This window comes from Desmodus rotundus, chromosome 2, assembly GCF_022682495.2.
Source record: "Desmodus rotundus isolate HL8 chromosome 2, HLdesRot8A.1, whole genome shotgun sequence".
In the NCBI taxonomy this organism is placed as follows: Eukaryota; Metazoa; Chordata; class Mammalia; order Chiroptera; family Phyllostomidae; genus Desmodus; species Desmodus rotundus.
This window is the reverse complement of record NC_071388.1, coordinates 29733633-29748253: the sequence shown is the minus strand read 5'-3', so window position 1 is coordinate 29748253 and position 14621 is coordinate 29733633. Positions and strand designations below refer to the sequence as shown.

The window sequence follows — 14621 nt, the reverse complement described above, 5'->3', positions numbered from 1 at the left end:
CAAAGATATACATGGGGCTGTTTTGAGGATGGATAAAATATTACAAAGGAGGGCTCGGTAAGTGGTAGCCAACTGTTACCCACTCCAGCAGAAAGCCTCCAGGGCCTGCGGAGCTTCGCAGCCCTTTCTTTTCCTCCGTTCCCCCCTCCCCATCCCCGTCCCTACCCTTGCGTGGCTCCTTTGCTCCCTCACAGCCAGACGGCGGCGGGACCCAGCGTTCCGGTTGCTATGGGTACGGAAGAAACGCGGTAACCAAGGAGACCAAGGCGGAAGCTCAGGGCTGCAAGTCCGGCGGTGGTGGCGCGAAGGTCTGGAGTCTCAAGGTGGGCAGGAGGCGGCGGGCGGAGGGCCACCCCTGGCGGGGCAGCGCGCTGGGTCTGGGGCAGGGAGCCGGGTGAGACCGTGGGGAAAGAGACTGGGTTCCGGGTGGAGCTGACGTCGCCGGGCGGAGAGGTGTCTGCTGAGCTCCTGCCAGGTACCCGGCGCAGTGCCAGGCCTGTGGGCTGCAAGACGCGGCCTGGACCTCAGGGGTTGGAAAGTCTTCTTTTCTTTAAGCAAAAGACTTCCCACCTTGTGATGCTAATGACGACCTAAACCAAGGGTGAACCTCAGTCAGGGAAACTGGGCCTTCGGCAATGGTACCCCTTCTACAACTCGACCTTTCTCAAATGCTAATCTCTTTTATTCTTTGAAGTCATTTGCGCCTTAGAAAAAATTTGGTGCCTGAGAAATAATGATGCATCCCCTTTCCTAGCCTTCTTTCTACGTGGCAGCCACAGGCGCCCAGTTCATTGCAGAAGTACACTCCTCCAAAGTAAAGGCCAGAGAGAAGGACGCCAGATCCCCACCTGACTAACCTGTAGCTGTGGAACTTTTTCCCTCTTTCCCAAATCAGCATTAGAGGTGCTGAGATATATAGGGTCAATTATGTATTTTTTTAATACCCCAATTTTTTAAAATCAAGAGCTAGCAGTCTCAAAACAGAAAGTCATATCAAGTTGAAACAGGATAAAACTATGCAAACTGAAAATTTGTTTAATAGAAAATAAAACAAACCTACAACAGCAACAACAGCAAAAACCAAGACCAAAACCAAAACTAAACCCCTACAGCTCCCTCTAGCATCTTAGAAGTTACACAGAGGTCTGCCCTGATCTGCCAGTTGTATTACAAATTAATTATTTGAAATTATTTAAAAGTGTCTCAGTTCTCGATTTGCTTCAAAACACAATAATTTACATGATTATTTTATTTGGTTTTTAATCGTCTTCCTAATTTCTTTGCTGGAGTGTAAGTTTAGTGAGGAATGGGTACTTTGGTCCACCTTGCTCCTCAGTGCTTCACCTGATACCTGTCACAAAAGAGGTGTTCAGTGTATATTTGTTGAAAGCTCATCGAAGTCTGGTAGGGTACTGGAAAAAAAGAAAACAAAAAGATACGTTGCAGTGGGAAAGAGGGTGTTATGTTCATTTAAAAAAATTATAAGGTGGATTGTGCCATAAATTCAAAGCAGTAGAAAAAAATTAAATACTTAAAACTTCGCACATTATTGTGGGCAGTACACTGTGTAGGTCTTCTAGTCGCTGGGGATTGAAAGACCAAAGGTGGAATTACCCTCAAGTATTTGAGATACTTGGGGAAACAACACCTGTGTAAGAAAAGTAAGACAAAAAAAAAATAACGGGAGGCAGTGTATAATAGCAAGTAGGTGTAATGCATACACATGGTATCTATACAGTCGGTGAAACTCACTTTTGATGGAAGAAATATTCATGGTAGAGGTGGCCTTTGAACTGGGCATTGAATAGAAAAATAACTTAGTGAACAGAGAAGTAGAAAATTAAGCATAAGGCTTAGGAGGGTTGGGATGCATTAATGGAAGATGTTAAGTACCAAGCAGACAACTGTTTTTTTTTCTTTTCTTTTTTCTATGGGTACGGGGAAAAGTTTAGAGACAAAAATTTGTGGCCCCGCATTTCATTAGAGTCATTTGAAACTCAAAAGATTTTTTAATGGTGTTTAAATATATTGATGTAAAATGAAGAAAATATTTGATGTCAAACAGTTTTTTCAATATCCCTTTTTATGACATTAAGAGTACAAAAGGGGATGAATCTGAATGGTATGAATGAGTCATTTTAAGTAATTGGAACCATATTTAGATTTGGAGTCTTAAGAGAAGCTAACAAGACTAGGAATAAAATTGTAATTTCTGGCTTTGTTACCAATCTTGGATGGATGCCATAATTTTCCCATTCCTAAAATACTCACAAGGGAGCATCTACAGTAATAGTTGATTATGTGAGAATAGGTGGGAGAGATAACACAGAAATACAAAAATAAATATATGAAGTGGCTTAGGTTCCTGAAAGTTAGGGTTTATATATTGAATATTCTTATTGCTATTTATAATCTGATGTTTTTAGCTGATACAGAATTAATAATAATTGTATATTGCTCTGCTGTCATGCCTTTCAAACTTTTTTTAAGCTATAGAAGAGTTTCTTTACATTGAATCTGATGCAGAGGCTTATTAGGTACAAGCTGTGGGTAAAGTAGAGCCTTTGACACTCCCTCATTCCATTCTCAAGGCAGTTGCTAAGGCTGCCCCTTCCCTGGACCCTAAGCTCTCTGGAGGTTCTTCAGAAGCCACTGTTTTCCAGGCCTCAGATCAGAGAACTTTTATTTGATATCCTTGAAACGGGAGGCGTAGGGGCATCCTCACCATGTTCATCATGTGGATAAGGTGAAGCTCAGAGATCACAGACACAAAGTCTTCCGAACCGAAACCCAGTATCTTTTACTATTACTCATCATCTTAATTGGAGAGTATTTTAAAAAGATATCTTGCCCCTTAACATCTAAAGAAACTTTCTCAGTTCTCAAGGGAGCCTGCACACGGAATATAAAACATGGGTGAGTAGAGTGCTGGTTTGTGCCCTGATGCCGAGTTTAATGTAAGGGTAGATGGGGTGGCTAAAAGAACGAGTGCAGCTTGAAAGTCAGTACCTGGTTTCCTTTCTGGCCTGTGCTAGAAGAAAATGACATGTATTTATTTAGTAGGGCACTCAAGCACAAGATATTATATGCAGGATTATAGATGACCAGTTTTTTCTTTAAAAAAATTAAAAAATATATGTATATATGTAGAATAAGGGTACCAAATAGAGAAGATACTGCAATTAAGTCTCTTCAGAGTTTAAAACTATTATTTTTATTTAAATTCATTTTCATTTAACATTTCTTGCATAGGTCTCTGATTTCTAAGTTCATGGTAAACATGTTAATCCACCCAAAAGTGCTTGCTTATTAGACCCTTTTAAAGTACATGCTAACATAAAAAAAATCCTTATTTATTGGCTGTTAAGCTTTCAGGTCTAAGATGATCTTGGTCTTTGGAAAAATTAACTAGCCTTAGATAAGTTTTCAGTTATTAAAAAATGGCCCATCTTGAAAACAATGTTTCCCCAAACCTCCCATTCTGCCAGTGGTGTGATGGGAAACTCTCTAGGAGATGAGGGCGACTCTTGACGAATGCCCTGAGTTACTGGGTTTGTAGTTCATCACGATTTCCCTGATTCCATTCCAGGGCAGCAGGCCTTGGTGCCTGGGTTGCATTCAGAATGAAAACTGGGTAGAGGGGTCATCAAGCCATCACAGATAATTTGGGGTCATATTGTTGGTACATGTGTGGGGAAGAACAAGGTTGGGGTCAGAAAAATGATACAGCCTAATAAACCAGGTAACTAGAAAAGTTTCCAAAATAACTAGTAAGCTTTTGGTATTTAATGATAAAAAAAAAATTGAGTGACCAAAGGACAGGTGGAACTATGAGGTTTGTGTCACAGGGATTTTATCTGCGTTTCCCTGGTTCTGTTAGGCAACCAAAGTTTTGTGCTTTGGTATTCTTCCTGATGACATTGTTATCTTCTTGCTGTCCCCAGAAAGGTAGCTAATTCTCTGTTAAGAAAGGAAACAGGCAGAACAGCATGACTCACAATTATAATCTTCCTTTTTTCTTCATACAAGAAAATTGGTTTATGTGTATAACTCAATTTAATTGAGAAAGGAACCTTACTAATTGCATTCGGTGCAGTGAAATGCCCCCTGAACAAGACCATTTATTGGTTAAATCACATTATCAGCAGAGCTATAGATCTGAATCATCGCGTCCTAATGAAATTTGCTGACTTTTCTTCCATTCATTTCAGTCTTTGTGTATCAGATCAGCTTCATGCATATGTACATTGCATATAAATTGTATTGCATATCTTAATGTATACATAAAATTAGGACAATTTAAATTATTATAATTAATTAGACACATTAACTTTGGGGATTCTTTTACTTTTTAAATGATAATGGTAATGATGATAGTTAAATTTCTTGATTAAAATCAAAAAGAGATATGTAGACTTTATGTTAAAAGAGCAGAATTATCCTGGAGGTTTTCTTAAAAAATGGCTTTTGTAGTTTTTGTTTGATAAAAATGACACAAAGACTTTACCTACAAAGACGGACCATCCCCCAAAGCAAACAGAATCCTAGTTTTCTATTGCTATGGTACCATCAGTTCCTTTGGACACTGATTTTAGCTTTGAGAGACAAAAGTGGGTGGTTGAGAAATGAATCTGAACTGGACGCCCCTCCTAAGTACTTCTCTCAGGAAATCCCATAGTATTGCTGTTGCTTGTGTGGCTTTCCTCTTGGTTGTGAGTTCTTTGAGGCAAGATGCCACATGGTATTTACCATTGTGACTTCAGTACCAGTAATGGGGACCACAGAGGAGCAGTTGCATAAATGTGTGTTGACCAAATACACAAATATGCTTAGTCCAATCACTACTTTGTTTACAATATAAAGTTATTTTGTGAAATTTCATTTTGGCATTATCTTCAGGGAATAAATTTCTTCAGAATTTCCTACAAGACTGTAAAAGTCTACTCTTTCACACTAAATTTGATATTCAGAGGTAGAGTAATTTGAACAAAGTAGTCACTTCTGCTGGACAATATCATTTCTAGTTTTAAATGATTCACACCAGAGTAGATATGTTTTTTGAGGTTATGTTGGATTCTGCACAGTTTCAAAAGAGGCATTCCACAAATGTTTTGAACAGTGGATGCATCATTGAAATTCTGACTTTCCGTAAAGAAGAACGGTGAAGAACTAGTCATTCGATTACATTGACTTTGAAGTCACAATAGCCTCCCATTTGGTTATTCCTGTTTTGATGCCTTCTCTCCTGAAGGATTTGAGCAAAGCCTCCAGAGTCATTTTATGTTCTTCCCTCTAAAACTTTCAGTGACTCTCATTAGCTACAGAATAAATTCCAAAAGCTTTAAGTGAGCATTTAAAGCCACCTGTTGCTGGGCCTCAGCCTGCATTTCCAAACTTATGCCCACTTTTCCCCCTTTATGTAACCTGTACATCAATCAAGTGGAATGTGTCATTCGTCCCCATTCAAGTGCTATACTTTCTTACAGCGTGCAAAGTTCATTCAGTCCATATCATAACATGTAAATCCTGCTTCTCCTTAAAGCCTTAGCCAAAATGCTAGCCAGCTTGAATTCTCTCACTTCTACTATTACACATATAAGTCTTATGGCCCTTATAATTTTTACCTTGTTTTGTGGCTTTTATATATAGGTATTAAATACCCTCTCTGACTCCATTTGAGCCCAAACAATGAATATCCTTGGGCCTTGACTTTTTCCTACCTCTCAGCACCTTGCAAATAGCAGAGCTTTAATAAATATTTATAGGGGTTTTGTGCACATAGGGACACATATGTAAACTGGTAGTATAAAATGGTTTGGGTATTTAAGAGTAAGGAGACTATGATATTGCCTTTTATATATTTTTAAGAGTATTTGGAGTTTGGAAAATTTTATTCATATAAAAATAATTTTGCGTTTTTGCGTGTGATTCAGTAATTCAGCATTACGGAGAAAATTATTATAGAGCTGTGAATAATTGGGATACTCAGGAAACAGGGTGTTCTGAATAATATAATTTTCTGGTTAACTTGGAGCTAGACAGAAAATCTTTTTTGTTTCATTTCTTGTTGAGAATTCTTTCTAAATATGCTAATTTTATATCTTAGGTAGAGCATCATTAAATTTTTCTTTGATAAATGAGGATATTAAAATGCCTTTGGGTAATCATTACATACCATATTCTCATTTTACATTATTATTTATGTAAAAAGATAGGTTTTTAAATTTGGATTGTGTCTCTTTTCACTATATTTAGCCTTGGATATTATTTTTGGAGGTGGACAAATACCTGATATATATTTTTATAATCTTAACATAGGATGATCCAAAATATGTACTCTACTTATCTTTATGAATTCATTCTTCACTTTCAGATGAGTATTTCCACAGTCATTTGCTGCATAATTATTGGTTAAATTTTATTTCTTCCAGAAATGTTATTTTATAACTTCATTACTAAATAAATTTATATGGCATCATAATTAACCATATATAATAATTCTTCGTTGTTTAACCTTTGACTTAGCCTTTTCCCTTGTAACAATTTCTGTTTTTGAAGTTTTTCTGAGTTATATGTAGTTTCAAAGTTGTAAGTTAACTTCTTTACCTCTGCTATAATTCTTTTGTCTTTGTTACTTTTCAGAAATTTCCACAAATCACAATAATATTTTGACAATATTAAGATAGTAATCATGAACACCAAAGATTTTGTAGTTCTTCCATGGGGAAAACCTGGACATTCGGTAAAGCTAAAATATAAGTAAGTACATGCCTATTTACTTAAGTAGGAATAGCTACTAAAGCTTCTGTATATTGTAATTTAAAGTGTTCTTTTCACATGAGACTATTTAGAGTTGAACTACAGTTTTGCGAGTGTTTATCTCTATTTTCTTCACAGCGGTATTTTTATCTGTCAGAGTCAGTTTGAAATATTATAAATCTATATTATTTTTAAAATAAGGACTACAAATATTTATGCCACATTATTATTCCATATTATTAAGCCCATATTTATTCCAAACATTTATGTAGGAATCAAAGGGAAAAGTTAAAAATGAAGGGTGGGCTTACTATTAGAACTATAACAGAAGGTTACAAATATTTTTGTGACACTTATTCAAAATTTAAAAAAAGAATTAACCTGAAGAAAATGAAAAGGACACTAATAGGGCGAGTGACCTTGTAAAGGACAAAGGAAGTACTAACCTAGCACTTTGTACAGTGAAAAGATGCTATGTTGAATTTCCCTTTCTCTGGAAGAGTACATTCTGTACTAGATGCATTCAGTCAGAGCCAAGCAGTTCTGGGTATCTTGGGAATTTTATGGCATGGCAGGGATACCCGAAAGGTCACTATGCTGTTTGCCCTTGTGGCCATTGAGAGTCACTGCAAATTCCCAAGACCTTTCTGTCAGTCATCACTAGGACTAGCCAGCATGGGTGGGGAGATTAATTGCCACATTTTATTTATTTATTTATTCATTCATTCATTCACTCACTCATTTATTCATTTATTATTTTTAATCTTCACCTGAGGACATGCTTATTGATTTTTTTAGAGAGAGAGGAAGGAAGGGAGAGAAGGAGAGAAAATCAATAGGTTACCTCTTACATGCACTCCCTCTGGGTACCAAATCTGCAGCCTAGGCATGTACCCCAACCAGGAATCTAACTCACACTGCTTGGGGTTTTGGATGTCACTCCAACGAACTCAGCCACCCAGGGCCTGACTGTTAGGTGTTAATTTTAGTTTCTGATGTCCCGTCCCTGATCCAGATCGATAGTCCTGTGGTTATTCAGTGTCTTCAGAGCTTCCCTAATTCTCCATTTACTGTAAAAGCATTGTGTAAACTGGAAAATGTTATAATACAAACTTATGGCATTATCGTGATAAGGATTACCATTTTGTGGTGGGGAGGGGAGCAATGCAATTGCTAGTATTACTAATTACCCTTTTTTATGCAAAAAGACAGGGGGCATGCATTAATTGATTTTAGTGATATGTTTCAATTCTGTGTGTGTATACTTATACATATTCACCCAACAAACTTTTATTTAGAGTGCTAGGGAATGGTGGATCCAAAAGTAGAAAGTCACAATATTTTCCATCAGGTACAATAGCTTGTGGAGGATGTGAATGAGTAAAATGACATTTACAATATAGTGTGGACCATGATGGGATATGAGAGTGCAGGAGCCAGGAGATCCTGGCCCAAACTCCTGGGGTGAGGTTAGGTCTTCTCTGAGCAGTTAGTTGGGTGAAACTTGGCCAAAGGCACAGAGACTACACAGTTTGGGCGTTTTCAGACATATCCATTTCGCTAAGATTTATAGAACAAAGTTGGAGAGAAGGGAAGGGTCATATAGATGACAAGCTAACTTGTATACCACACTAAGGAGTTTGGATTTATCTTGGATATGAGGGGGAATCATTATTTTCTGGCCTGTTTGTCTCCCTGATGCACCCCTGATCCTCAGCCCATAAAAACTAGGACCAGAACACCCACTTTGTGGTAATTACTCTGGAGTTCCCTTTCTTATCCTTGTTCCAAACCTATTTTAATTTGACATTACTTTAACAATTGTCTCACATTTTGGTGTTGTCCAACCCCCGGTTGCCTCTTTCCCGGCCCCCAAATCATTTCAATAGGTTGCTTTTGGCCTTTGGATTTGTTGTGTTGATGTGGTCTCTGTAGGATCAACCTTAGTGTTTCTTCAGTGGCCTTCCTGCCCGGCTGGCTCTGCGGCCAAGGCCGTCTCGAAGAGTCTTTGTCTTATTTTGGACACATGCGGTCCCACCATAAACTTGACCACTTGGTCAGTGGGCCAGTACTTTTTTGCCATTGTACTCATTTCCTGTATCTCAGTGGGGACTTCAGAAACATTAAAGATTCTCTAAGCAAATGAATGCCATAGTCCTACATGTGCTTTTGAACTCTTCCTCTGGAAGCCACATGGAAAGTATTGTAGGCCCTTGGGACTTTGGGTTGGGAGACCATCTCAGGGACTAATCCTGATCTGTCCCCGTCCCATCCCAGAGCAATCTAGTTCAAGAAATGGTGTCACATCCTCCTGATCACTCAAGTAAGAGAACTGGGATCGTCTTTGACTTTTCTTTGTTGCTTTCCTTGGGCAGTAATCGACTTCTGGTCAGTCTCCAAGTCCAGTTAGTTCCAGTTTCTAATATTCTCAAATGTTTGCATTTTTCTCTACTGTATCTATTGTTAAAGACTATTAAAATAGTCTCCTAACTGGTTCTCTTGGTTCTAGGCTGTGCTGCTGTTTAATTTTCCATTATGCAGCCAGAGTGATCTCTCTACAAAGCAAGTCTGATCAATTATCTTAAAATCTTTCAATGATTCTTATTGCTCATAACCTATAATACTCTTCATGATCTTGCTACTGTAACCCTCAGAAGTTCCATTTCTGCCCACCTTTTTCATCCTGCACTTAACTCCTGGTCACGTAGAACTTCTAGCTCCTTGGCCCACCCATCACTCTGTTTACTTGTGCCTACACTTTTCTGTATTCCTGGAACACTGCCCTCACCACCTCCTTGACTGGCTAAGTCCTGTTATCCCTTAGGGCTCAGCTCAGTCTTCACTTGCTCCAGGAATTGTTTCTGTAGTCTCAGAGGCTGGGTATGAGTGTGCTTTTCCTGTGTGCTCTGAAACCTCCCTGTGCATCTCCAGTGAACTCACCGTCATGCTATATAGTTCAGTTACCTTCATGCCTGTCTGTGTTCCTCTCTGTACTGGAAGCTCCATTGGGCCTCATATCCTACCACCTACTTCAGTGATTTTATGCAGTAGAGGCTGAATTACTCCTTGTAGAGCAGATATAGTGAAAATAATGCCTCTCCGCCAATATCCTTGCAGCTTCTCTGAGTCTTCTGGATGGCCTTTGCCTCCTGTCATTTTTTATATTCTCTCTGGATTGTGTCTATTTGGGGACATATCTTTGACCCGCTTGTCCTTTGGTGAATGCTCACCATCTATGTAAATTAGTGCTGATATCTATTATTCTTAATTTGGTCCTTTGCTGTAGCATGCATGGGTGCCCATGCTACAGGTGTAGAGTAAAGCACTAATGTAATAATGAATGTGCAGTTTTAAACTCAGGATAGACCATGAAAGATAGACAACTATGTTGGCCTAGACCTACGAGAGAGTCAATGATTAATGCTGACTAGAGAACACAATTGTAAAACGAAGAAAATGGCTTGTGTCAAAAGTGTATGAGCTTCAGATATTAATATCAAAGTCTCTTGACCAAGAATCAATGAGGGAGCTCTTTGCTGTTCTCAGAAAAGGCCTTTTTCATCGCTTTGCTTCAGTGGAAACATTTGGTGATATTTGGCTCAGTTCCCATTTGTTCTTTTTGATGGCTCCTAAAGCAACACCTTTACTGGGTGCTTTCCCCAAGCAGGCTCTGCTCTTTTATTTTAAAAAAAGGTTTTTTTGATTGTACATTCATGACATACAGGTAGAAATTTACTGAATGTTTAGCATAAATGTGCATTCTGCTCATATGGAAAAATTGTTTTTTAAATAGTGGGCTTCAGACTACTTGAATTCTTAGAGAAAAGATAGTATAAAAATTAAAAACATAAAATTTCCTTTGTTTTCCATTGTGGATCATAGATATTTGTTCACATATAAAGGCAGAGCTCATATATAAAGTGAATTATGATTTTAAACCTCTAACCATGCAATGGGAAAAACAAAAGTCTAAGAATTGAAGAAATACCTTTTTAAAGAAGAATATTAGTAGAGAGCAAATACTAACTTTAGAAACCATATTTCAAAGAAGGACAAAGAAAGCAGTTGAAATACTTTATTACCACTTATTGTTCATAATTTTACTTAAGAGAAAAAGATGATATAAAATTATTTAGTCTTTATTTTGTTTGTTTGTTTATCCCAAATGAACATTCTGCCTTTAAATCTCATCAGAAATGCTCAAGAACTGAGGATGGAGAAAGTACAGCTGGAGTTGCAGAACCAGGAGATGGAAAAGAAATTACAAGAATTCCAATCAACAAGGAGGAAAGACAAGGAAGAAAGAGAGTAGGTGACACTTTTAGATCATTTTAGAGGACTAAACTGAATTATGTAAAGGACAATTTTAGATACTATTGTCATTCCTATAAAAATCTGTCCTGAAAGAATAATTTCTGGCTTTTCTTGATGCAAAAGCAATGTTAAATTTCCAAAATACCGTAAGATGTTACTTATATGTGAAATCTAATGAACAAGCAAACACAATAGAAGCAGACGCATAGATACAGAAAACAGAAAAACCTCGTAGACATAGACAACAGTAGGGTGATTACCAGAGGGAAAGGGGGGTGGGGAGAGACAGAAGAGGATAAAGGAGGGATAAATGGTGACAAAAGGAGACTTGACCTTGGGTGGTGAGCACACAAGACAATATACAGATGATGTGTTATAGAATTGCACATCTGAAACCTATATAATTTTATTAACCAATGTCACCCCAATACATTCAATAAAATTAAAAAAAACTTCCCCCGACTTTTTCTATTTGAATTTCTTGTATAAGACATGTTGCTTTTTAAAAAATTACCATTACTTTTGTTTTCTCTGGACCGTATTTGCTCATACATTTTCTTATTTCTCTTACATTTTTTTTCTGAATCATTTATAGTTTAGAATGTTTAGGACCTCAGTGCAGTACTCTCCTTTGCTCTCATAAAATTGGCATCAACAGGAGATTGCCAATTAATATTTTGGGACATTTTTCTTTATTAAAAGACTTTTTGAGGCAGAAGTTTACATGTACATATATATAAGAATCATTCAGGCCCTTAAGTATCTTTGAAATATTTTTAGCAATGTACTTAGCTTAAATTTTATGATAATTCTGTAATATTATGCTTGCATATTTGTACTAACTTTTACTGAGAATTTGCTTTTATTATAAAAATAATAAATAAATATGATGAAAGTCTACTAGAACTGATAATTATATAATGGAAGTGATCTCTTCTTAGCTCTAAGCTGACTCCCAGCCCAGTTTGTAACACCACTTTTAACAACCAAAAGTTTTTTCAACACAATTGTTTTATATTTATACAAGCCTATGTGTGTGTGTGTATGAATGTGTGTGTAGCTGATGTCTTTTATGTTTTTACAAATGTGATTATCTATAATTATATGTGAATTGATTCATATCCTACATTTCTATTTAATATAAGTACTCTTGCCAAACCAGCACCCACTGATCTCATTTTTAACGGCTACATAATATTTCTTTGTGTGGTTATAATAGCACGTATTTTTTCAGATTTTAATTAAGTTTTCATTCTGTGATTATCTATACTTCCATGAATACACTTCTATATATTTTTTTGCTTGTATGTGCAAGAGTATCCATAGGGTAAACTCCTAGTTGTGTATTTTAGTCAAAGTATATGAGTGGTTTACATATTGGTAGATATTGTAGAAAATGTCCTTCCAATAGGCTTCAAAAGTGTGTAAATTTCTTCTATAGAGAATGAGGGTGCATGTTTCATGTGCTTTTGCTGGTAATAAGTATTACCAGACTCTATGTGTATTAAATTTTGTTTGGTACAAGAAGTGATGGTCATCAAATTTCTGTGAAGTACCATCTAAACATTTAAATTCAAATGTTTTTTGGAGTTTCAGTAGTATTCATTTTTAAGTATAACTCTTTGAAAAATATTCATGATACACACACCCTTTCTAATAACCAGAGTATTGGTTTAATTAAGGCATCTCAATGCTGTACATCATCTCAGGTGACAAGGGTTATTGTTCGTGTCTTGCTGCTTTTCTCTTAATGATCCAATTACTAGTTTTATTTTTCGGAACTTCACTGCTTTGGACTTCTCAGAGGATCACAAATATGTCTGTGAATCAGAGGTTTTGAAATCAGCTTTCAAGAGAGACTTTCCATTAGCTCTTCTATAAAATTTTAAAATATATTCTAAAGCTTCACTGAGTTTTCAGAATAGTTAAATGATTTTCTAAGGTTACACAGATAGTAAGTGTCACACCCAGAATGAGAACCTGCCACTTAGTGGTTAGGAAGTTAGAAGTCCAGTGTTCTCATCTTGGCTTTATTTCTTATTATCTGTGACCTTGGGCAAGGTTTTGTCTCATTATTTTTAGGTCGGAATTGGACTCCCTGCCCTGTTGACTTCAAAAAAATGTGTGAGTCTCAAATATAGGTGCTTTGAAAACTAAACTGTGAAGCTAAACAGTTTGCCTTCTTCGTAATCTCTGTTACCATTCAGTGTAGGGCTAATTTGAAGTCTTAATAAGGAATTGATCATTTAATAGATCTGCTGAATTTATTTGGTTATTGTTTTACTTACTTTCCCTCTTTACATTTGTGGACCTTAGCTTTTAAAACTGAATGACAATCTGTAAAATTTTCTATAAGTCAATAAAGCTATATTTAGTCATTATAATGTCTAAAAATGGAATTCTTCATCTGTTTGGACATTTTGTTTTTATCCATTTCATCTCAAAAGTCCCCATATGGTAGAGCAATATGAGGTCTGTCTGGAAAAAGTCCAGCCATTGTTAATATAACAGTTTGTGTGGCATCATGTAACCTGGTAGCCAAAAAGAATGGACTGGAATGGGAATGCATGAACAATGATGACTTCACTGTACTAGTCAGTGGGGGTGGTAGACACCATTGAGTGAGCCTGTGCACTGTGTGGCTGTGACATGTAAAATGCCTGAGAAAGTGGAGCAACAAATCTACTTCAAATGTTGTGTTAAGCTTGAACATTCCTCCATGGAAACTATTCTGATGATTCAGAAGGCTGCAGCTGTGGGCAACTGGTGACTGGCAGCTTCATCCCAACAATGCACCTGCTCATGCATCATGTCTCATGCAGAACTTTTTGGCCAAACATCAAATCACCCAGGTGACTCAGCCCCCTACAGTCCATATTTGGTGCCCTGTGGCTGACTTCTGGCTTTTCCCAAAACTCAAATCACCTTTGAAAGGGAAGAGATTTCAGAGCCTCAGTGAGATTCAGGAAAATACAACGGGGCAGCTAATGGTGATTGGAAGAACTGTGTGAGTTCCCAAAGTGCCTACTTTGAAGGGGACTGAGGCATCATTGTCCTACGTACAATGTTTCTTGTATCTTCTTCAAAAAATGTCTCTATTTTTCATTTTACATGGCTGGATAACTTCTGGACAGACCTCATATTTTAAAGTTACTGAGGACATTGTGACACTATTAATATTTCATTTTCATTTTGTGGTGGTCTGTTACATGTTAACAACTGAGTTACCATTCCTGAAATCAGAAATAGATATGTTTTTTCATTAAAAGGAGAAATGTATTTAGTGATTATATTTGACTTCTGTTTACATGTATTGAAGGTCAAATGGATATCACTGGAAATCTGGAAAAGTGGGCAAATTGGGTACTCAATCACATAAAATGTCACAAAATAAAGGAAATGTTATTAAGGTAAGAAAACACTATTTGATTCTCAAACAATTTGTTAACAAAAACATATAAATTATTTTTTCTGATCTTGCATTCCCTTCCCATTCTTGTTTTAACAACTTTGCATACTATTTGATTATGATTATTTTTATAGGTTAC

General features: G+C 37.0%; 1 protein-coding gene across 1 annotated transcript in view; it reads left to right on the top strand.

Annotated features, from left to right (window-relative positions):
• Positions 1-250: 250 nt before the first annotated feature.
• Positions 251-14621, top strand: part of ZBBX (zinc finger B-box domain containing) — a 112278-nt gene continuing 97907 nt past the window's right edge. The window contains 4 exon segments of the mRNA XM_045197635.3: positions 251-323; positions 6643-6759; positions 10954-11067; positions 14393-14483. Of these exon segments, the coding sequence (XP_045053570.2) occupies positions 6692-6759; positions 10954-11067; positions 14393-14483 (273 nt within the window). The 5' untranslated portion in view covers positions 251-323; positions 6643-6691.